At 50.6% G+C, this 26,622-nt stretch overlaps 1 protein-coding gene across 9 annotated transcripts in view; it reads right to left on the bottom strand.

The window, feature by feature from the left end:
- TBL1X (transducin beta like 1 X-linked) overlaps positions 1-26,622 on the bottom strand; it is a 244,372-nt gene that overhangs the window by 54,603 nt on the left and 163,147 nt on the right. For all 9 annotated transcript variants that reach the window (XM_064573711.1, XM_064573715.1, XM_064573712.1 and 6 more), the window contains one exon: positions 17,759-17,866. In XM_064573711.1, the coding sequence (XP_064429781.1) occupies positions 17,759-17,816 (58 nt within the window). In that variant the 5' untranslated portion in view covers positions 17,817-17,866. The remainder of the gene's footprint in view (positions 1-17,758; positions 17,867-26,622) is intronic.

The raw sequence follows: 26,622 nt of genomic DNA, 5'->3' as shown, positions 1-26,622 counted from the left end.
AAACTCAAGGAAGGCTGAGAAAAACCACTCAGGCTGATGGGAGAGAAGGGGCAGTAAGCAACGGAATAAACCGGAGTCCTTGCTATTTTCAGAGTAAAAGCCTTGAAGGAAAAGGACAAGAATGAAGGATTTAGGGCCGACAGTGTAAGAGAAGGAAAACAGTTTTTAAACAAATCTGATGGCCATACAAGGAACAGCTGACAAAAGAACCAAAGACGACTCTTGGCCATATGTATACCTGAACTGTAAAACGATCATGATACCTGAGAGTAAGGATAAAGGTAAGGATAGCCAGTGCGTATTATGTGGCTTAGCCCTTTTCATGAATTTGCTCAGGGCTGGCAACAACCTATGAGTTAGTCTTATGAACTCCATGTTACTGATGAGGAAATTGAGTCACAGAGCAGTTAAGTGATTCCCCCAAGGGCACAGAGCTCGGAAGTGGCCATCTGACCCCCGAGTCCATGCTCTTTTTTTTTTAAGATTTTATTTATTTGACAGAGAGAGACACAGCGAGAGAGGGAACACAAGCAGGGGGAGTGGGAGAGGGAGAAGCAGGCTTCCCGCTGAGCAGGGAGCCCAATATGGGGCTCGATCCCAGGACCCTGGGATCATGACCTGAGCCGAAGGCAGATACTTAACTACTGAGCCACCCAGGCGCCTCCCGAGTCCATGCTCTTAACCCACACACAGGACACTCTTGAAATTTGTTTAGAAACTTCTAAATGATTCAAAATGGCGCCCCTTTAAAAAACAGGAAGATCATTTTATCAGTAACACCATTTATATTACATTTTTCAGCCAACTAAGCTGCAAACAAGATCTATATTGCAAAAGCGACGCAGAATGCTTTCTGCATGACACAAAGCAAACTAAGATGAACTGTATCTTTCGACGACACTCCCCTAAAGAGAGCAGTGTTAGGAATAAAAGAGACTGCAAACAGAGTCAGATGCAGTGATGGAGGAACTGGGCACGGTTTCTCTTTGCTTATAAAGATAGCACCCTTCACCACGCACTCCAAGGCCTGCGTCTGTCCTCATTTGCTTCCCTGGCTTCCTTTTCTGACAACAAACAGGTGGAATTAAACAACTTCCAACACCCCTTTCAATTCTAAAACTCTACGTAGAGGTTAGAAATGACCTCCGTACGCCATCAAACCCAGAGGATTTTAATTTACAGAGGTGACTCAGTAGCCACACAGAGGGAGGGGTTCATGCCATCGAAAGAAGAACGGATCACTTACAATTCCCGAGAGATCGGGCCCCACCACACCACACAGGGCCACACAGAGGAACCAGGAAGCCGGAGAGACGGAGGGTGGAACTGGGACTAGCTTTTAGGGGCAGCAGCTAGGTGGGGATGTCCCTTATTGGACAGGAAGTGAAAACACACGCTGTAGAGTCTGTGGTTGGCGGGTCTGTAATATGATTTTCGCGTGCTGGCGGAAGCCACCCTGTGAGGGAGAGAGATGCACAGCCCCGGCCGTTGGCAGGGCCCTGTGGCTCGGTGAACACCCTGCTCCCATCTCCCAGGCTGCATGGACTGCTCATTTATTATGCAGCACTTCCTTAGGTTTCTTTGAATATCGACGTTCCTGTAACATCCCTCTTCACGGCGGATCGTCAAGGTGTCCGCACCAGAGCTGCGGCTGTCTGGCCCGCGAGGGGACAGGAGTGACTGGAGGTGGTGGGGGCGGGCGCTGATCCAAATAAAGATGGCAGGGAGGCCAGGGGTGACGACGTGGGAGCTGGGTCCGATAAATCAGAGAAACACACACACACACACACACAGAGACGGAGCTAGAAGCTGTCAACACAAAACGCATACCCTCATCTTTGGAAGCTACTTTGCTGTGGGTTCACTTCTCCTGTTTGGAAGTGACGGATTAGTCTCACCAGAGGATTACATTTTCTGCCCAAAGCGCCGTTCTTATCATACGGAAACTCGACTTCCACCCATGGTAAAAAGCATAAAACTATGCTGAAAATCCTTTTTGATTTTGCAGTCTCAATCACCGCACATGTGCACATCATCAGCTTTATGATTCTTTGTCTTAAAAAAAAGAAATCCTCAAGACCCAGCCGTCATTTTCTCTCCTAATTCTGACACTCGGACACAGAAAGTGGAGTGCAGCGAGAATGTTTTTATGGGCTGCAGACCTGTTCTAGATGACCTGCCATAATACGGAATTTGGTGTAAAATGGAACAGTCTTGGATGGCGCCCAAAAGAAATACCAGAAGGACCTCGTTAAAATAGGGTTTCACTTAAAACATCTGGCCTGGACCCCAAGGGTGGTGGCTGAGTACAGAGCGGGCCTCTGACTATTGCAGCCCGTGCGCCCTGCCAAGATTTTAATATCCTCTCAACATGGGAAACATCCAGGAGGGGAAAGCATTAGTCAGGTTATAAACTAAGGTTGCTACTTCCTCCCGGGCCAACAACTGGCTCGGGGAGAGGCGGCCTGGCTCGGGAGGCCGCTGTCCCTGCCGCCTTCCCAGAGCCCCGCGGGGGGGACGCGCGAGGAGTTGCCTGCGGTCCAGCTTCCAGAAGGACGCGAGGAAACGCAAGCAAAGGCTCCACCTACTGGCACCAGAGCTCCCCAGGCCCCACCCCCCCAGTCTGAACCCTCGGAGACTGGAGGTTCGGAAATCAGCAAATAGGAGGAGCACGGAGGCTACGCCAGAGGTTCATAATTGAGAACGTTAGCAACTTAAAAAAAAATTTAAAAATTAACTTACGAGTTTGGGGAAAACAGAGAAAGCAATTTGGAAGAGAGAGGAAATAAGTCACGTGATTCTGTACCTGCTAAAACTGCTGTCTGCACGCGGGGGAGTGTCTTCCAGCCCCTTCCTCCGTGCAAATGGCGTTTTATGTGAATTCTTACGCCCATACAACTCTGTATCCCTGCTTCTTTACCTAACACAACACAGGCATGTCCGCTGCTTGCTATGCGGTCTCGACAGCCACCGTTTTGGCAGACTGCGTTCACTCATCCTTTACTCACACTAGCTTCCGATTTACTTTCAGAAAGGAACCAACGGCTTCCACACGCATGGGGCTCGAGCGTTTCCGCCCGCCCTTAACGTGCGGCCAACCCGACCGCCTGGGATTTCTTGTTCCTCCCATTCCACGTCCTTCGTCCCCGTCAGCAAGCTGGCTCCTTCTCCCTGAACCCCTTGCCGAGCCTCAGGGCCTTCCTCAACCCAGCTTCCTGATCTTGCTTGAAATGGTCTTCCCCTTGCCTTGCTTGCAAAATTCTAGCTCAAACATCTCCCCCTCGGGCGCCTGGGTGGCTCAGTTGGTTAAGCGACTGCCTTCGGCTCAGGTCATGATCCCGGAATCCCGGGATCGAGTCCCGCATCGGGCTCCCTGCTCGGCGGGGAGTCTGCTTCTCCCTCTGACCCTCCCAGCTCTCATGTGTTCTCTCTCTGTGCCCTGTTCTGGGGGTGCTGTGGCCCCTTTGCACACACTTCCAAGGTTACATTCATCAGCCTCTGACAGGTGACCCTCCAGAGGTGGGGGAAGAAGCAAGACTCCCTCTTCTCCTCTGTCCTTTGTCCCCTAGCACCTGCGGCAGTGCCACCAGGTGAAGGACACGCCCTCACGACACTCCCGTGGAGGTGAACATCGTGATGGCTGTCCTATTCCGGGACATCGAGGCCTCCCTGATGGCACCGAAACCTCGGACGGTACCCCAATTAAGTTTAGGTAGCGCAGGAGCAAACATCTTAAAACCTAAGTTATTTACTTTAATATGTGTCGTGCACATGCAGCTAACAGACTGGCACATCTCTGGAACTGTTTCAACTTAAGGAAAATATTAATAAATATTAATAAAATGTGGCAACATGCTGCAGATGGGACACAAACTGTTGAGGCTGGGAAATATGCACGGAGACCCAGGAGAGCCACAGAAGTCTGCAAAGGGAAAAGGGAATAAAGATCACTCAGCACACACACAGTGGGTTGCAGGTAAGGGGCACGGCGGGGGTGGGGGGGCGCCCGCATTCTGTTAAAAGTCTTGCGGAGGCCTGCAAACTAAATCGTGTGTCATGGCTGCTTCTGTGCTTTAAAGATGACATGAAGAGCTATGACAGACACTCCAGTATCTAAACTTGACAGAAAGTTGTCTCCACCCTGCTCTAGGGCAGAGACCTGGACTAGGGAATGGGGCCAATAGGTCCCGAGGAAAGCAATTTTGGAATCCTCAACTTCTTTTATGAGGCCAGCAGAGCCCAATACCCACACCTAACAAGGATGTTCAAAATGGAACAGGACACCCCAGTTTCTCCCAGTAAGATAAACGTGAATATACCAGACACGGTATTAACAGACCAAATTCAGCAACATACAAAAAAAGGACAAAATGTCTAGGCCAAGTGGGGTCCATTCCAGGAATGCAGGGTTTAATGTCAGAAAGTGAATCGACGATTTCACCACATTAACAGAACCAAAAAAAAATCATTTAAAAGAGGAAGATTCTGGAGCCAGATGGCCTGCTCTGGATCCTAGGTCCAGCACTTCCAGCAATGTGGCGTGGGCACGTCGCTGCCTCCTCAGCACCTGGGCTTTCCCGCCGGGACGTGCAAACGTGGTTGCATCTGCTTCCGAGGGGTAACAGCTTTATTCACCAAGTACTTAGAATCATGCGTGGCACATGGTAAGTGCTCAATGAACGTTGGCTCTGGGACTCCAACAAGGCCGTGACAACGGGAACAGAAGCAACATTGGCAAGACAGGAGCAGTGCCTGGCTGGCGGAGTAATGGATGAGAACGGAAGATGGGGGCCAGAGGAAAGATACCCTGGAAGATGATGGAACAGGAGAAGTTGTTCCCTGGAGGGCGGGGGTGGTCAGCGGTCAGGAAATGGCAGTGGTAGTAAGTGGGATTATATTAAGGAATGCCTGGGAGCAAGGCACCCAAAACAGCAGTCTGCAAGGCAAAGGAGGGGTTGGGGTGGGCCCCCAAACTGGGGGTCAGTGGAAAAGCAGGGGTGGACCCCCAGATTGGGGGGGTTGGTGGAAAGGTTGGGGTGACCCCCAGGCTGGGGGGGGCGGTGGAAAGGCTGGGGTGGACCCCTAGGTTGGGGGGGTTGGTGGAAAGGTTGGGGTGGACCCCAGGCTGGGGGGGGGTCGATGGAAAGGCAGGGGTGGACCCCCAGGCTGGGGGGGGTCAGTGGAAAAGCTGGGGTGGGCCGCCAGGCTGGGGGGGGGTTGTTGGTGGAGAGACAGGAGTGGACCCCCAGGCTGGGGGGGGCGGTCGATGGAAAGGCTGGGGTGGACTCCTGGACTGGAGCATCGATGGGAGACACGCAGGTGAACCCCTGGCCTTGGGGAGAAAGCAGCACGCTGGCCTCAGACACAGAAGTGGGAGGGAAAGAAAGGGACGTCCCCTTGGGGACCGTGGCACGTATGAAGTGGACGGCGGAGGGGACACAAGGAAAGCAACACGTGCTAACACAGGGGAGAGGAGGGACAGGGTCGGGTCCGACAGTCCAGATGACTTGCTCGTCCGTCGGGAAGGAAGAACGGGAAAGGGAGGGAGGTGGCAGGAAACAAAATATAGGAAAGCTAGACGCCGTGAGGTCACATCTGAGTTGCAGAGCAGGCCGGCCTTAAATGTCATCGTGCCTGAATTTTGAGGACAGGCACCATGACAAGGGGCTGCTACATCTTAGCTAGAAGAGGAAACTGGAACCATCTCAGACTTCTTCACGCCATCACCAACTCTGAAAGTAGGAAGCGACGGTATACACCTTACGGGCATCTTCAACAGTCTCAAGTTGTTTTGATGTTCACAGCAATGGAAGTTGTTGGGCTACACCGAGTAGGTCACGTATTTAAACAACTGGAGCTTATAAACGATGAAGGAATTTTCATCCTCATTGCTTTTTATGCCCTCTAACAGATGAACAAGCACAAGAACGGCAAATCGTGAATCTTGGCGTTTACGCACATACAAATCAGAACAGTCAACTCAGAAAAGGTTGTACAAAGTCGCCTGGGAACCAGGGTAGTGGGGACGGCTGAGAACATCTGGGACACAGGAAAGAGCAACTTCATCATTCCATGTTGTCACTCGAAGGGGCTTTATCGTCAAACCAGAAGAACAGTTTAGGACAAAAATAGACTCGCTTTGAATGAAGAGGCGCTCATCTGCAACCAGCACCATCACAAGAGGGTTTATAGCGAACAGTTCACCCGCACAGGCATGTCAGCTGAGGACCGGGCCCCACAGATTCTACTGTGCAAAGGGAACAGGGGGTACGTGGAGTGTCAATTACTGATGCCACCAAGCTAGCGAGGGCAACGGTTTATTCTTTCTAGATGAAAGGCATGGGTATCACATTCTCCAGCTACTTAACCGCCCCTACATTTTTCAGTTGAAGTACAACATACGCACAGATGATAGATATGCAACCACAACCCAGATTTAAACTTCGGGACTGTGGCAGGGCAGCCACAGAGCTCCCCTAGTCCTCCTTCTGTCCCCGCTCAGCGGAAGCTGCATGCCTACAGGACAGACGCCCGATGTCAACTCCGGACACCAAAGCTCGGGTGGTTAGAACACTTCACGTGTGTCCCTGGACGTGCTGCTGGGGAAATTAAGTGCCATCGTGGAAGTCCCTGGGGACGGAAACTGCATGCCTACAGGACAGATGCCCGATGTCAACTCTGGACGCCAAAGCTCGGGTGTTAGAACACTTCACGTGTGTGTGTCCCTGGACGTGCTGCTGGGGAAATTAAGTGCCATCGTGGAAGTCCCCGGGGACGGCACACCTGGAGGTGTGTGCCTAGCTTCCCCCGGACCGGGACTCATGCAAATTATCTGTGATGCTCATCTGCTTCTCTCCCGCCTCAGCTTTATGCAGATAAGAGTGACCTACGACATCATGTCCGTTCCCGCTTTACAACATGATGATCTGATAGCCACATACATCGTGAAAAGATTACCACGATCACGTTAGTTAAGACCTCCATCACCTCCTGGACTTACACTTACCTGATGTGGCCACAACGCTGGCAATTTACTCCCTTAGCAACTTTCAAATATATAATACCCTACAGTGAACTATAAAGCCAATGTGGGGGCGCCTGGGGGGCTCAGTCGGTTAAGCATCTGCCTTTGGCTCAGGTCATGATCCTGGGATCTTAGGATTGAGCCCCGAGTCGGGCTCCCTGCTCAGTGGGGAGTCTGCTTCTCCCTCTGCCCCTCACCCTTGCTTCTGCTGTCTCTCTCAAATAAATAAATAAAATCTTTAAAAAAAAAAAAAAGTCAATGTGCTGTCCGTTATAATCTAGATCTTTTTGCTGTAATTAACCATGAGTATAACCATTATTAAGTCCTGTGACTCCCTTGAGCGGATCGTAGGGTCTGAGGATGATTGAGGAGCCCTGACACCCCATCACAAAGGCGCTGCTCACATCCGTGGGTAATAGGAAGGCATGTCTTGTTACTGTTGCGCGGGACTTCAAAGGTCCTTCCACCCAACAGTAACATGGACACGTTATTCAGGTCTTCCCTATCTATTATGTGATGAAACAAATACTTTATTATTTCTAAAGCGAAGGTGATCATTATCTCAAACAAATGCTTGCCTTTACCATAAAGATCCTCTTTTTAAACAGGGACACACATTAGCAATGTAAAAGAGCCACTGCAGTCAAAGTATATTTTTAGAGACTCAGCTGAACAATAAGCCCTGAACTTTTGTTTAAATTAAGATAGCTGAACCATTTTAAAATGATTTCCCGAATCTGTGGAAACGTGTCTTGCATAAGAAGGCATTCCACGGTCCTAGGAAACACAGCAGAGTCTACTGGGTCATTTGTCAGCTGCTGGGATTACAATGGGCAAAATGGCTTTATCACTTTTGTAGACACAAATTATTCACAAATATTAAGAGTAGCACCCTTTTCTGGGTGGCTCAGTCGGTTAAGCGGCTGCCTTCAGCTCAGGTCATGATCCCAGAGTCCTGGGATCGAGCCCCACATCGGGCTCCCTGCTCAGTGGAGAGCCTGCTTCTCCCTCTCCCTCTGCCTGCCTCTCTGCCTACTTGTGCTCTCTCTCTCTCCCTGTCAAATAAATAAATAAAATCTTAAAAAAAAAAAAAAAAAAGAGTAGCGCCCTTTTCCTGGTTATCTAACCTCCTCACCAGGAGCCAAAAAAAAAAAATTTTTTTTAAATCAGATGGAAAGTCTGCTACTCCCAATTATTTTATTATCTGCTAGAGAATGCTTTGGCAGACTTCCGCCTTCCCCGAGGGGAAAAAATACCCTGGAAAATCTTAATAAAAATGAGGACTGCATTTTGCTCATTGTTAAAGTCTATTTGAGTTCTGCAGCAAAAGAAATCAAAATATAGCCCAAGAAGATAAAGTGTGAAGAAATAGCATCCCATTAAAACCCCATTTACTAATAAAAACCAGTTGGAAGAAAAACATCCTGGAATTAAATGATGCATCAGTAGTTGTCCACCAGGGGCGACTTCACCCACCAGGCTACATCTGGCAAAGTCCAGAGACATCCTTGGAGGTGATAACAGCAGGGAGGGGGAGGGTTATTGGCATTTAATGGGTGGAGACCACAGGGCTGCTCAATTAGAGCCTCCTAATACCAGGCAGCCCCAGAGGATAAAGAATGAGCTGGTCCCGGGTGTCAAGAGTGCTGAGGTTGAGAACCCTTGCCATAACGAATGGGCTGAAAGCCCCTGGGATAACACATGATGTGTGCTCAGTCAGAGTATCTCCAGGGATCAAGACCCTCAAATCTGCCCACAGCTCTTAGGCTGACCACATACGTATTATAGAATCCTTTCAGCTAAAGTTCATAAGGGGGTCTTTTTTTCCTTGCCCCTCCGTTTTATTTTTTCAAGAACCAACAACCCCAAGGTCAAGAGTCACATGCTCCAGGGCGCCTGGGTGGCTCAGTCGTTAAGTGTCTGCCTTCGGCTCAGGTCATGGTCCCAGGGTCCTGGGATCGAGCCCCGCATCGGGCTCCCTCCTCAGCGGGAAGCCTGTTTCTCCCTCTTCCAGTCCCCCTGCTTGTGTTTCCTTTCTTGCTGTGTCTCTGTCAAATAAATAAAATCTTTAAAAAAAGAAAAAAGAGTGAGACACCCCACCAACGGGAGCAAGCCAGGCGCCCCCATAAGGGGGCATCGCAAGAACATTTTAGACTCACTTGAAAAGGAGTGGGGAAGAAGCCATGCACAGACTTTTACACCCCCAGTATGAATGCGGCCTGCCCAGTGTCTACAGCCCCAGTCAAATGCAGAATTTCTCATGATAATTCCCCAGGAAAAGCCAGACAGGTGGGCACGGCATACAATGTCCACCTGAGTTTGCTGAATTCCCAAGGATGCAACACTTCGAACTCTATATGAGACAAGTGCTGTTCACCTTCAGATGACTGTTCATTATTCTTCTGTTGCCAGAAGGCTCACAAGGTTTCTGTGGCCATCCATTTTCAAGTGAGTATGGCCGTTACTCGAATCCATTATACAAAAGAACAGCCCCATCAAAGCCTGGGCCCACAAGATGGCTAATGACTTGCAAATTTTAATTAAAACGTCTTCACTGTCTTCGCATTATTGACCTCCCTGTTTCTCTCTCTCTCACACACAACACTGCAGATACTGGAAATGCAAAATTGTGTTTTGGGTTTATTTTTTATAATTAGGAAATTATTACGGACTCACGGGAAGCCACAGAAAGAGGAGAGTCCTGTGTTACGCTTCATCCAGCCTTGCCCCAGTGGTGACATCTTCTCTCTCTGTACCACAGTATCACAACCAAGACAACGACTTCTCGTTGACTGGTCGCTAGACAGCAAACCTTCTGACCTGCGTGTCCGTGTGTGCGTCTAATCCACGTACAATTTTATCCTATGTATCCACATGCCATGATCATCGCCACAGTCCAGACACAGAGCTTTTCCATGAGCACCGAACTCCCCCAAACTACCCTTCTGTAGTTACAGCCACCCCAACCCTAGCTGCCGTGCCTACGGTCTTATCACTTTAAGTTCAACAGATGGGAGCGTCCAGGATGTAGTGTTGGAAACTGGTTTGTCCTAGCCAGCACGTTACTCTGGAGACTCACCAGTCTGTGGCACGTATCCAGAGTTCATTCCTTTTTCCTGCCGAGAGGGACCCCAGGGTCTGCGGAGCCGATCACCCACCGAGGCACATTTGGGGAGTTTCCAATATACGGCCATTACCAATGAAGCTGCTCTTTTCCGTTTCTTTTCTTTTAAATAACTGGATTTTATCAGACAGCAATTTAGCTTACAAATGGCACTGTGTGTGCCAAGGACTTGTCCCTAACGCTATTAAAAAGCCCTTGAATGTAATAACGTCAACATGGAATTCAGGTGCTTTCTTCTCTTCCTTCTGAGACCTCAACCTCTGAAATAACCTCTACGTGAAACTTCCAACCTGTAGCACTGTGACTTACCAGTGAAACACACGAACACAGAACGTACCATTTTAGCCCTTTCTGAGTGCTCGGGTCAGTGGCCTTAAGTACGTACATGCTGCTGGGGACACATCCCCGCCATGCTTCTCCAGAACTCTGTCATCTTCCCAAACTCAAACTCCATCCCCACCCAACACTAAGCCCCCATCCCGCCCTCTGCACCCCCAGTAACCTCTGTCCTACTTCTTGTCTCTATGAATCTGACGACTCCAGGTGCCTCACGACGGCCGATTCGTGCAGCATCTGTCCTTGTGCGTCTGGCTTCTGGCATCAGGCCCTCCAAGTTCATCCACACTGCAGGTGCGTCAGAACATCCCTCCTTTTGTAAGGCTGCATGGCAGTCCATTGTGGGGGGGGGGGGGGGCGCACCCTTTATCCGTTCATCCGCCCGTGGACACTGGGGTTGTCTCCACTGTGATGTTCTGAAAGAACATTCAACTGCAGCCCTCAAGGCAGAAGCGCATCTCTGCAGGAAGGGAGCACCGCTGTCCATGACGTTCTCCTGCATCCCTCCAGCTACAACAGCTCACAAATCCATGACGATGAGCGGGGACAGACAGGACACTCCATTCGAACTGCTCGCTATCTCTAACCAAGCAGATGTCCTAAAAAAATGCAGCAAGAGGCCAGCAGAAGGGGGACGGTCATTTTTGAAGTAACTGACGGCTCCCCGCTCAGGAGACAGGGACCAGAGAAGGGTTTCTTCCACTGATGAACTACAATTCCCAGGAACCCTGCTTGAATCCAGGTGGGCTGGCTTTAAAAAGTACCGTTTTGGGGGCACCTTGGTGGCTCGCCGCTGAAGCTTCTGCCTTTGGCTCAGGTGGTGATCTCAGGGTCCTGGCATCGAGTCCTGTATCGGGCTCCCTGCTCAGTGGGGAGTCTGCTTCTCCCTCTCCCTTTGCCACTCCCCCTGCTTGTGCTCTCTTTCTCTCTCAAATAAAATCTTTAATAAAATAAAATTAAAAGTACAGTTTCAAAGGCCCCAGGTCACCTGGTATTGTTTCTGAGGGGACCTCTGTGCCCTTGTACTATTTCTGAGGAAAGAGCTGGGCACCTGCTGTGGGTGGCCTCCCCAGAAAAGAGGAAACCCACCCCCCTCAGCCCTGTCCCCACCCCTACAGGGACCTCGGCTAGTTCACCCAGCACAGCCTGGCTCTCTCTCTTATCCAAACAGGCTTCTTTCCCCACTGGCCCCAGGAAGCGGCTGTGCGCACATGCGTGATTTTGAAACTGCTCCCTAATCTTTCCAGAAAGTAAAAGCTCTCTGTGTGTTTAGAACAGAGCCACCGTATTTACCTTTGTGCTGGGGCATGCTGTGGAGACAAAATGCCGCCGAAGCCTCACTTGCTCTGCTCTTACATCCTAACCACGCCGACCTCATTCACACTGGGGCATCGCAGGGCACGAAACAGAGTGCTTGGCACCTGGCAAGGAAATCTTTACCATTTGTCTTGGCCTAGAAGCTCCACGAAATGAATGAGCAATGGCACCTAGGTTCTGCTGTAAGCCTTGAAAGGCTGAGCACATGTTTCACTTTCCTCCTTGGATGATACATAATCTAGAACTATCCAAGGACGATACATAATACAGAACTATGTGTGCATTATATAAATCCAAGGAAACATGCCTAATTCTACGTAGCTGGTCAACACACATGTAGATACGGCTCTTCAGGAAAACAGAACGTGTCTAAGATGTAGATTTTCATTCAGGAAACTGCCAATGCTCCTCTGTGAATAAAGTATGCATTGTGATGTTAATGGGAGCAACAAATATGCAAAATAAATCGGCCTCTCGAGGACAAATCATGACAAATCAGAAAGGAAGTTCTCTGTATAAGGAGTTTTCAATCATACCTGAAACCTTTCCCAATGAAGAAAGAAGTTCATCATCCAGGTGATTTGTGAGATAGGATAAATCCGTTTTTACCATCGCCCATAACGGTGAGCTCTTTTTAGTACCTGAAATGTTTGAAACGACAGCCCTCGGGGCCGCACTGCGGGGTAACATACCGGCAACCTGACAAAACAATTTCTCACTTGTGTTTTCTTTTTCGCCAGCAGAACCACCAACGATCGTGGAGCCGTTTTATGAAGCGTCTGCCTCTTCTAAGTGGGCTGAGGATGTCAGTCCCAAAACGCGAGGTGGGGAGACGCTTGAGTACCGTGGGCGTGCGAGCAAGGCAGTGTGCAGACTTTCAGTAGCCGCCCTACGTAGGGCCCGGTCTGCAGGAATCGTGTTTTCTGCCCGAAGCCCGCCCGATGGACGTGTGGCCGGTCCTGGCGCCCAGTCGTCTCCCCGCGCTGCGGAGCGGTCTACTTTCACGTCTGCAGTGGCGCTGCCGAGGGAGGAGACTGCATGCATCTGCGGATGGATGCTCCCTCACTCAGCAGATCTGGGCGAAAGTCCCTGGCGGAAACCACAACCCCGCACAGGTTCAAGAAGGCTAATTTTAAACCCACAGAGGAAGCGTAAAGCGTCATGGGTATGCTGCAGATCCGTCTGCCGGGCTGACATCCTTTTACCTACTTTCCAATTACACCCTATGGAGTGTAATTTGGGCCCACGGGCACAAATCAGCGCCGCCAACAGCGTCTACAAAACCACTGCTGCTTCTCAAGTGCCTTGCTGCCCAGTGACACTGAAAAGGATGCAGAGGCTTCTGATAACCTTCAACCCACACTTACCACACGAGCCAGCAATCCCACGCCTACATGCTTACCCCAGAGCAACGAAAACCTATGCTCCCACAAAAACACCATACACAGATGTTTCTAGTAGCTTTACTCGTGATCATCAAAACCTGGAAACAAGTCAAATGCTCTTTAACAGGAGAATGGACAAGCCAACTGCTATACGTGTTCGTAAAACGGAATACGACTTAGCAACAAAGAGCCGACGGCCGACGCATCCGGCAGCGCGACTGATTCTCCAGCGCAGGATGCTGAGAAGACCAGCCAGACTCCGGAGGCTGCACGCTGCCCGAGTCCACGGAGACAACCCTCTTGCAGAGGCAGGAGGCCGGGGACTGGACATGAGTGCGGCTTGCCAGGGGCTGTGCGGGGGAGAGGGTCTGATTACAAAGGGGCCAGGGGAGTTTCTGGGGTGATGGGCTTTTCTCCTATCATCTCGATGGTAACTGGTGCTTACAGGACTAGACACATTTGGCAAAAACTGTCAACCCATACTCTACAAAGGATGGATTTTACCGCATGAAAATTATACCCTCATTTAAAAGCACAGATGCAACCCACGAAGGCTGAGACTGCCGCCCGAGACCATGGAAAGAGAGTCTGGTCACCATTTAACTGCTGCGGAAACTCTGGCTCCAAACCCCCGGCCCGTCTCTCCGCTTCAGACTCAACCGTGACACTGACCCAGCTCCACGGACCACCCTTCCGACCAGCCAGCAGGGAGCTGGCCCTGCGGACGCGACGTAACACAGACACTCCCTCTTCTCACAAATCCCCCAAACCCGTGCATTGCGGCTCTTTCACCAGCAGGGTCTGGGCAACTCCAGGCAGCCAGCCTCCCTGCTTGGTGAAGGGCCACCCTCCGGCAATGCTTCGTGTCCACTGACCCCCTTCCCAATTGGGTCTGGGAGAAACGATCTCCTTTATAACTTGGGATTTGGGGATGAAGCCCCAGAGGAAGCGGACTCACACCGACTCGCGTACTGACGTTTCCCGCTCTTCATACGGACTTGGAATAGGCGTCAGCTGCCCACGCGACATTCAGAAAAGAGCAGGGGCACGCGACTCGCGATGCACCCAGTCTTCGGAGGACCTGCTCACACCAGCCTATGCAGGCTGAAACCCATTCCTCTGCCTTGTTCCCTTGCTTCCATCAACCCTGGATGGTGAGGCGAGCTGAGGGCGGGGCGGGGGAGCCCTCAATCCGCTGCTTTACAAATGGCACAGCCCGTAACAGTGACCACGCGACGAACCCCCATAAGGCGGAGGCCAGCAAAGTCCGAGCCCTCAAAGCCGCACTGCCACAGTTACGGCCCAAGCCAACTGGGCCACTCTGGTGCTGGAGCCCGCAACTCCAGCTCCTTCCTGCCTCACCGGCAAGCCTAGCTCACTTGTTCCTCACTGCATGCCAGCACATGGGCTGGAACTTTCTGGGGCTGTCCCCGACCGGCGAGGCAAAGAGCACAGGGACCAGAGAACCAGCTGTCTATCTCACGCAAGGCCATCCCCGGCCCACCGCCCCCTCCCCCCCTCCTCCGAACCCATCTTCCTCCACACGAGGCACTGGGATGGGGCCTGCTGCAAAAGCCTTGCCAAGAGAGAACCTCCTGGTGCCTTCTGGCAGAGAAAGCCGGATTGGGAGGCGTTGAGGAATGAGTCACACCTATGGGAACATGGGCTTATTTTTGATGAGTAGCTGTAGGTGCGCGGGGGAGAGCAGAGATGCTTGAAGGGGAGGCACGATCAAGGGACGCATTTTCTCTGCGCCAGCCCCCCCACCCCACCCCCCGGAGCTAGAAAGGAGACACCCATAGGCTGAGAAAAAGATCTTTGCCCTGGGTAGACGCTCAAGAAATACGTGCCAAACCGAAACTTGAGGATTTGAGAAAAATACGGCAAACGACCCCCAAAGGACCTCTTGTATTTCTTCTCTGCCTGCATTTGAACACACCCTTGTGGCGGACTCCAGGACTCACACGGTCCTTAGAGGAAAGCACAGGCATGGCTTTCTGGAAGACGCACGCCACACGTGTATGTAAGGACTCGGACAGGCAGGACAGGAGCTCACAGATACAAAATCCACAGGGCTGAAATCCTATCCTCCTGGCCCCCGACTCCCCTCCTCAGCTGCCTGGTGACAGAGGCTTTATCAACAAACACGAGAAAAGGAAGTGTGGCCTTTCTGGGGGAGGGACGGTTTCCATGTTTATTCAAAGAGGCCAATGGCCTCCCCAGGGACCAGCCAACCGAGCACCCTCACTCCAGGCTACCCAGGCTAGGCACAAGGTTTCCACATCACGTATTCATCCTGAGGTTCAGCTTGTGATTTCTTCACACATTCTGTGTTTTTGCCTCCATCCTATCTTTGTGCAGAAGGATGCTCACAGAAAGGAAGGAATCTTGAATTCAATGCTCAAAGTCCAAAGGACAGCACCCATGCTCGAGGTGGGCGGTTCCCCAACTTCCCGGGGTGAGTAAGGTATGAGAGCCGTGCTGACTCCCCAGATCCACAGGGCTGAGGTCATACGCATTTTATCAATTTCTTTTATACTACGTTGCGCAACAGCCGATCCAAATGATCTAATATATATGGAGAAAGAATGTGCACTTCCCATGAAAAATGCTAGCTGGGGTCCCCAGGGACAGAGATCCAGGACTAGATGGGGAGACGTGTCTGTTTATAACACGCCACGTGTCCAGTGTTCTTCATTACTTTTGCCCAGGATAGCCATTTCCCTTTCTTTTCTTTTTTTTTTTTTGCAGGAGAGGAGAGGCTCTGGTGGGGCAACGAACTTGTTCAAGGGTCAGAGCCTGAGCCATGTGGTCTGGATGTAACACCCGCCCAGCTCAGCCTTCCTGGCTGACTCTGGAACAGCCCGGACCCAGGGCCTCACAAGCTGGTTTCCCATCATACTTGTCCATGTGTCTTTGGAAGACAGAGGCCCAGGAACTGGTTTCCTTTTTGAAAAATCAAGTTGCAGAACATAAGCGCTATGATACCAAGTGTATAAAGTTTAAAAACGCACAGGGCCAACTGCTATGGGTTGAACTGTATCCTTCCCCAAATTCCTAAGTTGAAGTCCTAGGCCCCCTGGTACAGCTCAGAAAGTGACTTCATTTGGAAACAGGGTCACTGCAGATGTAATGCATTTAGATGAGGTTATACTGGAGTCCGGTGAGGCCCTAAATCAGGAGGGCTATTTCCAAAAGGAAAGGATCCTAAAAGGAAGAGCTACAAGAAGGAGCAATGTGACAAATTCGGACAGAGGTAGAAGCAGGCGGGGAGAAGGCCGTGTGACGATGAAGGTTGACCTGGGCGTGATGCCTCGGCAAGCCGAGGAGCATCAACGATGGTGCGCAACCCACCAGGAGCCAGCAGACAGGCATGGGAACAGACCCCCTCAGGGCCTCGGAAGCAACCCCCACCACCCACACTTTGTACTTGGATTTGGGTCCTCCAGACAGTGAGACAATGTATTTCTGTTCGAACTGCCCCAGACGTGGTACTTTGTTACAGCAGCCGTCCCGAACTAATACCGCAGGATCCACACTGCTTAGGAAGACACCGTATGCACAGTAAGTGCATGGGGACAACAAACACCAAACTGGGGGGGGGGGGGGGGACAGTTAGCACTGAAAAGAGAGAGGGGAAGGCATTGCAGAGTTGAACACAGGCACCCCTCGGGCCTGGAACTGGTGTAGTTCTTAACTTGGGCAGGTAGGTGGTAACAACCATGTTTTTCATAAATGTCATTTTGTACGTCTCAAATGAAGTATTTTAAAGTTTTAAAAGTTTGAAGACAATATTTGCTTTAGAAATTAAAAATCTAATAACATTAATTAAAAAAGAATTCAGAGTCTTGAGCATTTAAGAAAGCACCCACAAGCAAGCCACTAAATTGAGTGGAGGCTGCGCTGTGGGAGGCAGCTGCCACATTGTCTAATGCACGAATCCAGGCCCGGAGGCATCCAAGGATGCCTCAGAGGGCTGTGTTTGTACTGTGACAAAGCCCGGCCAGCCCCCGGGGCTCGGGCTCTCGCCAGCCCCCTTCCCTGCCCCCTGCCGGACACCAGCTGCTGTTCACAAGCTGGATCCTGTTCACAGGGAGCACACAGCCGGCCTGTTCATTGCGTATCGGAAAGTAATGGCTTGGTCATAATCAGAAGCGTCGGAAGAAATCAGAACTATTCCTAGGTTTTGGGAAATTGCCAAGGGCCCGTGGTGGGGTGTGGTTGAGGAGCTCAAATGATCAGTGGTCTTAAGGCTGAGAGGTTCACATATACAGACACCATGAAGACACCAGCCCATCCATTAATGCCCCTTTCCAGGTCTACCCCAACTGCTCTTGACCGTAACTGCAATCTGATCTCATCTGGGCAGAAAGATCATGGGAAGAAAGAACACACGCCCCAACCCACCCCAGGAGCAGGGCAGCCCCAGAACCTTCTCTCCCTCAACTCTCTTAACAAGAACGTCGGTTGCTCTTCTTCTTCCCTAGCCTGGTTTCTCAATCAATGGTGGATGGTCCTGCACGTGGCATACTGCAGATGAGTTTCCTACTGACAGAAACCCACGCCCCTTACCTGACTCCTGGAGATAGCGATACACCAGGAAGTTCACCTCGTCACTGGTTATGCTCATCTTAGCCTCACCTCGCAGCGATGAGGTCCGTACGATGCGGGAGCCACCCTCTGTGAGACGACAAGAAAAAGTGAGAAGAGAGTTTTGAAACACTGCCTGTATTTTTGTCCCGGCATTCTTTTTTGAGACTGAAAATACCATACCCATGATGGGATAACCATGAAGGTTACTGTAATTTCATAATGATACACACACACACACACATACATCCAGGAGAAAGGTTTCAAAAAAATAAAAAGAGGAAAAGGCGTTGGTGTATTTAATAACGCTGGGATAGGGTCAGGAATAAACCACACCAATGATACGTGTGCACTGTGAGCACAACATATTTGATAACGAGCAGGAACGGAATCCTGAAGTGCACTCTGACGGGCTTGGGTGGATAAGACACTAAGCACTTTTCCAGACAGACAGAGAAGATTCGTGAGTAGACCAGAAATCATGTCAACACCCCTAGGGCAGGTGACCACATGGACCAGATTGCGCCTGTTGTTCTAGAAAAAGATTAATCACAGTACCTTTCATTCCAAGTTTAAGGGATAAACGCAATGGTCACTCTACCCATAGGCAGTAGGCAGCACTGAGAAGGAAAACACATATGAGTGAGGAGTGAAGTGTGCATGTCACATCATTTCTGTAAAGAAGCCAGGTCTCAGGAAGATGGAGCACGGACACAGAGCAACCAAAAAGAGAGAATCTGATTTTCTCCACAATGATCCCAGTTGGCATATGAGCAAGCAAGCCCAGAGAGGAGAGAGAAGTCAATCAAGCAGCAGAACTCTTCTTACACACCAACAAACTAGAATGCACACATCAACAACAGCACTCACTCCAAAAAGAGCCAAAGCCAAGAAAGGCCATGACACCTTTCAGTGAGGTTACCAACCACAAACATTTTTGGCTGTTGGGGAACTGTCTTCAGAGTCCGCACCATACATTTTCAGGCATTTTTACTGGTGGCAAAACCTTTATCATTAAATGAGAATTAACTTTTTGTTTATTGAGAATAAAGGGCAAAGTAGACCTTCAAGGATTCACACTCAAGGCAGTTGTAAGGGACACACCCAGGGGGCCCCACCCTACTAAGATCCCCTCCCCAAGTGTGTGCAGGACGTGTGACTCACTTCCACCCCACGGAACACATCAAAGGACAGGGATGTCACTCTCCTCCTTAGGTTATGTCCTAGGGCAAGGGTGACCAGATGTCCTTCTCCTAATTATTATATAAAACTCTTAGTGGCCTGGGGTGCCTGGGTGGCTCAGATGGTTAAGCCTCCGCCTTTGGCTCAGGTCATGATCCCGGGGTCCTGGGATCGAGCCCCGCATCGGGCTCCCTGCTCCGCGGGAGGCCTGCTTCTCCCCATCCTTCCTGCTCGAGCTCTCTCTCACTGTCTCTGTCTCTCTCAAATAAATAAATTATTTAAAAAAAAAAAAAGACTCTTAGTGGCCTAGAGAGAGACACTCTCCTGCCGGCCTCGAAGATAAAGGCTGTCATTATGAGAACTGCCCATGGAACTGGGGACAGCCCCCAGGAAGCTTTGCACCTCAGTCCTACGACCACAAGGAATTGAAATTCCACCCAGAACACGAGCTTGGAAGACAACGTCCTCCCCTCCACCCGAGCTCCAAAGGCGGATGCAGCCCAGCGACCACCTTATCTGCAGCCTTGTGAGGCCCTTAGCAGGGAACCCAGCAAAGGCGTGCTGGACTCGGGATCCAGACATACTGCCAGATGAGAAAGGTGTCGTTTCCAGCTACTGGGGAAATTTGTGGTCATCATTAGGCTGCAATGGAGAACCAATACACTGCCTCTTGGGTCATTCCAATTCTCACTTTAGTTACCAGAATTTTGCCACTCAAAAAGGCTTATCTTCTTTAGTTACTTTGGTGATATTCTGTACTTTCGTATATACTGAAAAGAAAACCTGACAGTCAAAATACAGATCTGTCCTGAGGTTTATTTGCGTCCTGGGGAATTCACTCGTAAGACAGTGTCAGGAAAATATTAGAGACGAAATAAAAAGCTATGAAATCAGAGCATAACCAAATGGGGGGGAAAAAACCATTATTGAAGGGAGAGAAAATAAACAATAACAAAAATGTGCACCACAGAATGCTAACGCTGAACAGACCTTTGGTGCCCTCACGTGCGGCAGTAACGACCAGTCAGTTCATGCTGTTGTGAATGGTCGGCCGTGGGAAGGTCATAGGTCATGAGGGTGGAGCCCGCGTGAATGGGATTAGCGGCCCTTATAAAAGAGACCCCAGAGAGCTCTCGGTCTTTCTGCCAAGTGAAGACACAAGGAGCACATGCCCATCTAGGGAACAGGAAGTGGAGCCTCACCAGATACCAAACCGGCCAGAGCCTTGGTCTCAGACTTCCAGCCTCCAGAGCCATAAGAAGGACACGTCTGTGGGTGAAGCTGTCCCATCTGCACCACGTTGTCACCACGGTCTGAAATGCCTCAGACCCCCCCCTCACTCCATTCTCTTTTATTCTGTCACGCCGGGTGCTCAGGAAGAAGTGAAATCTAACAGGCTCTTAGCGCCGGTGCTTCTGACATTTGGGGCCAGATGATCCTCTGTTCTGGGGCCGTCCTGGGCCCTGGAGGATGCTGAGCAGCTTCCCTGGCCTCTATCTACTAGAGGCCAGCACAACCTCGCCCACCCCCTAGAGTTATGATGATCAGACACGTCTCCAGACGTTGCCAAATGTTCCAAATTGCAAAACTGCTGCTGGTTTTCTCTGGAGAAGAAAAATCAGCATTTTGTGTTTGACGGGAACCGCATTTACGAAGATGCAGGGAAATGCGGGGTCGGCTCACAGCTGTTGCTGAATGACACAGCCATGTAACTAAAAGTCATCCTTGAAAATGCACCATAAGAGCCGGGCTTTTTCAGATAGCCTATGTAAAATCTTTCTAGAAGATTATCAGGAGTTTCATCAGAAAATAAAATATGGATTTCTTCTTTCAGCATCCAGATCTTTTCTGTTTTCTAAGGAGAAAATGTCCCAGCACCCCCAAGAGCCACATTCTCATTCGCCACCCACAAGTGTCTGTAATAAATACAGGTGTCTGCACATGGGTTCACACAGGACACTGGAGCAGGAGACTATCCCATCCTCGAGACACCAAGGACTGTGGGCCATTTTTGTTAGTCTGGGCTCCTCTTTTTCTTCATGCACCATCTTTTTTTCCAACTAGGAAAAATTCTGCTTCAGGTCGGGCTCTCCTGCTTTCTGATCATGGATTGAATTTCTCTCTAAATTTTTAAGTTAGGATAAGCTTTTCCCAATACAGTGTTAACTTTTTAAAGGCTTTTTCACTTGTAAGCAGCAGAGAAAAGACAACAGAAAGCAGCCTTGGCCTGCAAGAGAGCCAAGTGAAATGTCATCTGGTCAACAAGACTTGTCCTCTGTCCCCGACTGTTCTACGTCAACTACATAGTTTAATTTTTGAAAACACAGTAATTGGATCACACCTCCCCCACAACTGAACAACTTCTTAACTAGGTTTTAAATGACTATTTCTTTTAAAATATAATTCCAGGGGCGCGTGGGTGGCTGAGTCAGTGAAGCGTCCGACTCTTGATTTTGCTCCCGTCTTGATCTCAGCGTAGTGAGATCGAGCCCCACATCCGGCTCATGCTCAGCACGGAGTCTGCTGGAGATTCTTTCTGCCCTTGGCCCCTCCTCACGCACACATGCCCACGATTGCTCTCTCTCAAATAAATAAATGAATCTTTTAGAAAAATAATAAAGGGGCACCTGGATGGCTCAGTCGGTGAAGCGTCTGCCTTCAGCTCAGGTCATGATCCCGAGGTCCTGGGATGGAGCCCCACATCAGACTCCCTGCTCGGTGGGGAGTCTGCTTCTCCCTCTCCCCCCTGCTTGTGCTCTCTCTCTCTCTCTCAAATAAATAAAATCTTTAAAAATAAATAAAATAAAAATACAACCTAACTCCAAAAAAAAAAAGAAAAGGATTTACAGTAACCGTTGAAGTACAACATACATACATATTTTTAGACTATTTCAATACAGACACAAGAACATTCTTTGAACTGACCATAAATCTAACAGCAGTAATTCAATCCACTTCAACTCCTTGGGTTTTGTTTTGTTTTGTTTTTTAAAGATTTTATTTATTTATTTGAGCGAGAGCGCGCGCGAGCAGATGAGAGGGGCAGAGGGAGAAGCAGACTCCCCGCTAAGCAGCAAGCCCAACACAGGGCTCGATCCCAGGACCCTGGGATCATGACCTGAACCGAAGGCAGACGCTTAACCGACTGAGCCACCCAGGTGCCCCTGAACTCATGGGGTTTGATCACACTGCAATCAGAGAAACCAACAATTAACGGGGTGTATAGTTGCATACGTCTAAGCAATATGCTCAAAAGTGGTGGTGGTGGTTCTGATGGGTCCACTTTACTCTGACACCAATGGGTAAAATGGCTGATCTCCACTTGGCAAAAGTTACTGTTCAGGCCAACCTCAGCAACATCCCCTCATAAGCGTGGGAAGTGAAGTGACCTCTCCCGTTTCGTCCTAGAGCAGACGGAAATTTCACAGACGGATGTGAGAATGACATGCTGCATTTCCACGAGGGTTCTGCTGTGCACTTTCACGTGAGGACATGCACTGATGTTCGTGGCGTTCAAGGTCTCCTAGTGTAGCAGCGACCAAGCGGGGAGTCGGGCGGCCCCACACAGCGTGTGCGGTTTGGGCGTCGGCGAGGACACCCCGCCTCTCCGGTCAGCTGCCACCTTCCGAGGCTGTCCACCAGCGAAGACGGAAGGAGGGTGCCCCCGTCCTCCTCTTTACTGTGGATAACCGGTCGTGAGCAACCCCAGCAGCAGGAGGGGTTTTAACTGTAGAGTTAAAGCTTCCCAAGCCCCCCACTCCTGCCTGTGCTTAAAGATGAAACAGCTCTTACTGATGGAAAAGAAAAAGTCAGGCAAGGCTGTGACTCCCTGAGCATGAGCTGCTCTAGGTCTGTGCAAGTTCTCCTCGGGGACGGGACAGCCAGGGTTCTCTACATCAGACAAAAAAAGTCAAATTTACAGGAAGGGCTCAGCTCCGTCTCTCGCTCTTTGGTTTTTAATGCGGACAACAGAACCCCTAATTTACTATCATAACCCCTACACTGTACAATTCATTAAGGACACGGACACTGTTGTGCAACTATCCCCACCGTTCATTTCCAGAACCTTCTCATCTTCCCTAACTGAAACTCCATTAAACACAAACTCCCCATTTCTCCCCTGCCCCCTGGTCCCCGGCACCCACTCTTCGGTCTCCTTTTCGTCTCTATGAATTGGGACTCCTCCAGGGAACTCCTCAGTCTGATTTTTAACTTATACGCTTCATGTCAAGAAAACAGAACCATCTGAAACGACCAGTGGTTTGATTTTCAGGGGAAGCCACAGCGTACCGAGGACAGAGGACACTTCTCTTGGGGTCTCATGACCCCATCGTGCCCCTTTCCAGAAGGATGCATCCCTGAGGATGCTCTGCAAAGCCACTCAGCAACCGCCCCCGTCCGATGAGGTTCTGGGCTTCACACTCACGAGGCTGACGCATCGTGGCCCGTGTTGGCCCGTCCCTGTTGTGAAGGCCTTTCTCACCACTCGATACCTCGGCCAAAATAACAACGCTGCAAGAACGAGTGAGTCCCCTCACTTCACCTCACCCTGCTTCCCCTCCGTTAGAGACTCACACTGGAAACGAGAACACAGGTCAGGCCCACGGAACACGGGGAGGCTGGTCTGTTTAGAGGCGCCGTAAGGGTGCCAAGGCCACCACAGCTCTAACTCTGGCTGGTGCTTGATCATCAGCACCGTGTATTAGTTCCAGCAAACTCCTCCTAGGAAAGAAAGCCGTGTGAAGAGCATGAGAGGCCTTCACACGGAAAAGCAGCAGCTCCTTCACGTCAGATACGCGTCACCGGATCCTATCCCCATATTTACTGAAATCCTACTGCTAATAAAAACAGACACACGTGCTTTGCCCGGCATTTTCTGTGCTCAAGGAAAATGAGGAATGAGCGGGTACTGGAGAAATTACCGAGTATCTACTATATTCAAGGCACGGGGTTTTGGCAATACCAGCAATTAAACACATTCATACACACACGGGCACTCACACTCACTCACACACACCTCTTCCTTTAAGCTGCTTAGTAAGACCTCTCTGCAAATAACGAAAGGCTCCAATAGTTAAGCCCCCATAAGCCCCACAAAGTATTACAGGGGGCGGCCGAGTTCCCAGGAGGGAAGCTCTGGAAGAGGGGAGGGTAAACTCCTGCCGAAGAAGACAGCATCTGGGGAGGAAGATGGGAACGGGAAGGCAGTACAGGAACCGTGGGGCGGGGGGCGGGGGCGCTGCTGTGTGAGAACAGTTCTGACCTTGTATGATGTACCGAACGCTCCCCAGGACCCAGGGCAGGAAGAACGCCGTCTGTGCTAAGGTTTGATGTGAAACGCCATTAACGTCTATCATGTGGGGACGAGGCTGGCTTGTGTCCTCTCTTCACTCTGGAAGAACGATTTTAGCAGGCACATGCCCGTGCCGCCCACAATAAAGTCAGGGTACAAGATTTTTTTGAGGGGGGCGCCTGGGTGGCTCAGTTGGTTAAGCGACTGCCTTCAGCTCAGGTCATGATCGTGGAGTCCCAGGATCGAGTCCCGCATCGGGCTCCCTGCTCGGCAGGAAGTCTGCTTCTCCCTCTGATCCTCCTCCCTCTCATGCTCTGTCTCTCATTCTCTCTGTCAAATAAATAAGTAAAATCTTTAAAAAAAAAAAAAAAAAAAAAAGTTGGTGTTTTTTTTTTTTTTTTAAAGATTTTACTTATTTATTTGACAGAGAGAGAGCTAGTGAGATCAGGAACACAAGCAGGGGGAGTGGGAGAGGGAGAAGCAGGCCTCCCGCCGAGAAGGGAGCCCGATGTGGGGCTCGATCCCAGGGCCCTGGGATCATGACCTGAGCCGAAGGCAGACGCTTAACGGCTGAGCCACCCAGGCGCCCCTAAAGTCAGGGTACAAATGTGTGGGATTCGGGGCACCTGGGGGCTCAGAAGCCAGACGGCCTGATTTCTCATCATATCGCCATCCCTTCCTAGCTCCAGATCGACGGGCAGGTTACGTGACTCAGTTTCTCATCTCCAAACGGAGGGTAACGAAAGCCCCTACGCCTGGGAGAGGCTGGGAGGGCTAAACGCTTCAACAGAAGTTCTCGGAGCAGGCCCCCACGCACAGCAGAGATCCACGACTTGCTAGCTACTCCTCGTATTCAGCCAACAGTGCACATCCCTCCAACGAGCGACTGAAGGGGGCCTTCTGGAGGCATTGGCGGGACACTCCACCCTCAGCAAATGGGCTCGGAGCCCGTCCCCAGTGGTCTGCAAACACGCAAGCGGCACGAATCAAACCCGTCACAGCAAGCACCACGCGCAGACGCCGCGTCCGGCTGGGGACGCAGCGCGCGTTTCAACCCCGAGCTGGTTTCCAGAACGGCATCCGTGCCCAGCTCCAGCTCTGAGAACTCCAACGGGTGCTTTCCAACCTCTCCAGTTCCAGGATAAGAGAGAGCTCTCTCGGCACTGGGACACCCTCCTCGGCCTCCAACAGAAGGGAAACAACAACAAAAAAACAAAAAACCGGACGGCTCTGGTTTCTTTTCTTTTTTTTTTTTTTAAGATTTTATTTATTTATTTGAGAGAGAGATTGAGAGAGAGAGCATGAGAGGGGGAGGGTCAGAGGGAGAAGCAGACTCCCTGCCGAGCAGGGAGCCCGATGCGGGACTCGATCCCGGGACTCCAGGATCATGACCTGAGCCGAAGGCAGTCGCCTAACCAACCGAGCCACCCAGGCGCCCCGAGACGGCTCTGGTTTCTTAAGGAGTGCACTCGGGTGCATTTTCTTGCCTGACCCAGGGGCCATCTGAGACACCTTCCATCAGGCTGATCTGAGGTCTTCAGTGCGTGGAAAGGGGAGAAGCATCCTCCCCACCCCCCGCGAGCGAAGGCCACGACACCCCCTCCTGGAGCTGCCTGAAGACGAGGGGGCAGCGCACCCAGGGCTGACGGCGTGTGCGCAGCGGACCCGCCGAACAGAAGCGTTCCAGCACACTTGGTCACTTGGGGTTGAAGCCGTGGAGAAACGGAAGGAGAGTTTTTTATAGTATTGCTTTTTTCGACTGCATCTCAAGGTGGCAGAAACTCCTATTTATCACGGTTCCCTTCCCAAATTAGTGCAAAGTTCAGTCGCAAGAGAAATGTTGGTGAAGGGTTTCATTTTACTTAGCACATACTTACCCGGTTTTCTAGGCTAGCATCCTCCCTGAAGAGAGGGGATCGCCCCAAAACAACAGAGTCCGAATGGCCATTTCATTATCTTAAACGTAATAACCCCAAGAGACCTACTTGGGAGTTGGCGCAAAACTGAAAGGCAGAAAGGGCCAGCGTCTTGCCAGCAAGAGGGGGCCTTGTCCCGAAATAGTGAGCAAGGTCTACGCAGATTAAAGGAGGAAAATAGTGCGAATCCAGCATCATTAGACGGGAGAAGTTTCTCTTCTAACAATCTGCCCCATTGTGAAACATTTTCCTAAACTCTCTTAAAGCACCCTTTTCCTCCAGGGATGGAAGAAAGTTTGTCTCATTCCTCGTCCCTCCTATCCTGTTGGTGTTGACACTGGAAGAATCCATGGCTTAAAGTAATCTGGAAAAGGCTCAGCTCTCCATGCAGCCTGAGGACCGACAGCCAGAGTGCTGGAAAATCTGCTCGAAATGACCTCATCCTAACAAAAGGC

This window comes from Mirounga angustirostris, unplaced genomic scaffold, assembly GCF_029215605.1.
Source record: "Mirounga angustirostris isolate CCGP_5_RB_7025 unplaced genomic scaffold, mMirAng1.0.hap1 SCAF_11, whole genome shotgun sequence".
Lineage (NCBI taxonomy): Eukaryota > Metazoa > Chordata > Mammalia > Carnivora > Phocidae > Mirounga > Mirounga angustirostris.
Note: the sequence above shows the minus strand (reverse complement) of the source record. Positions and strands in the feature narration are given on the sequence as shown.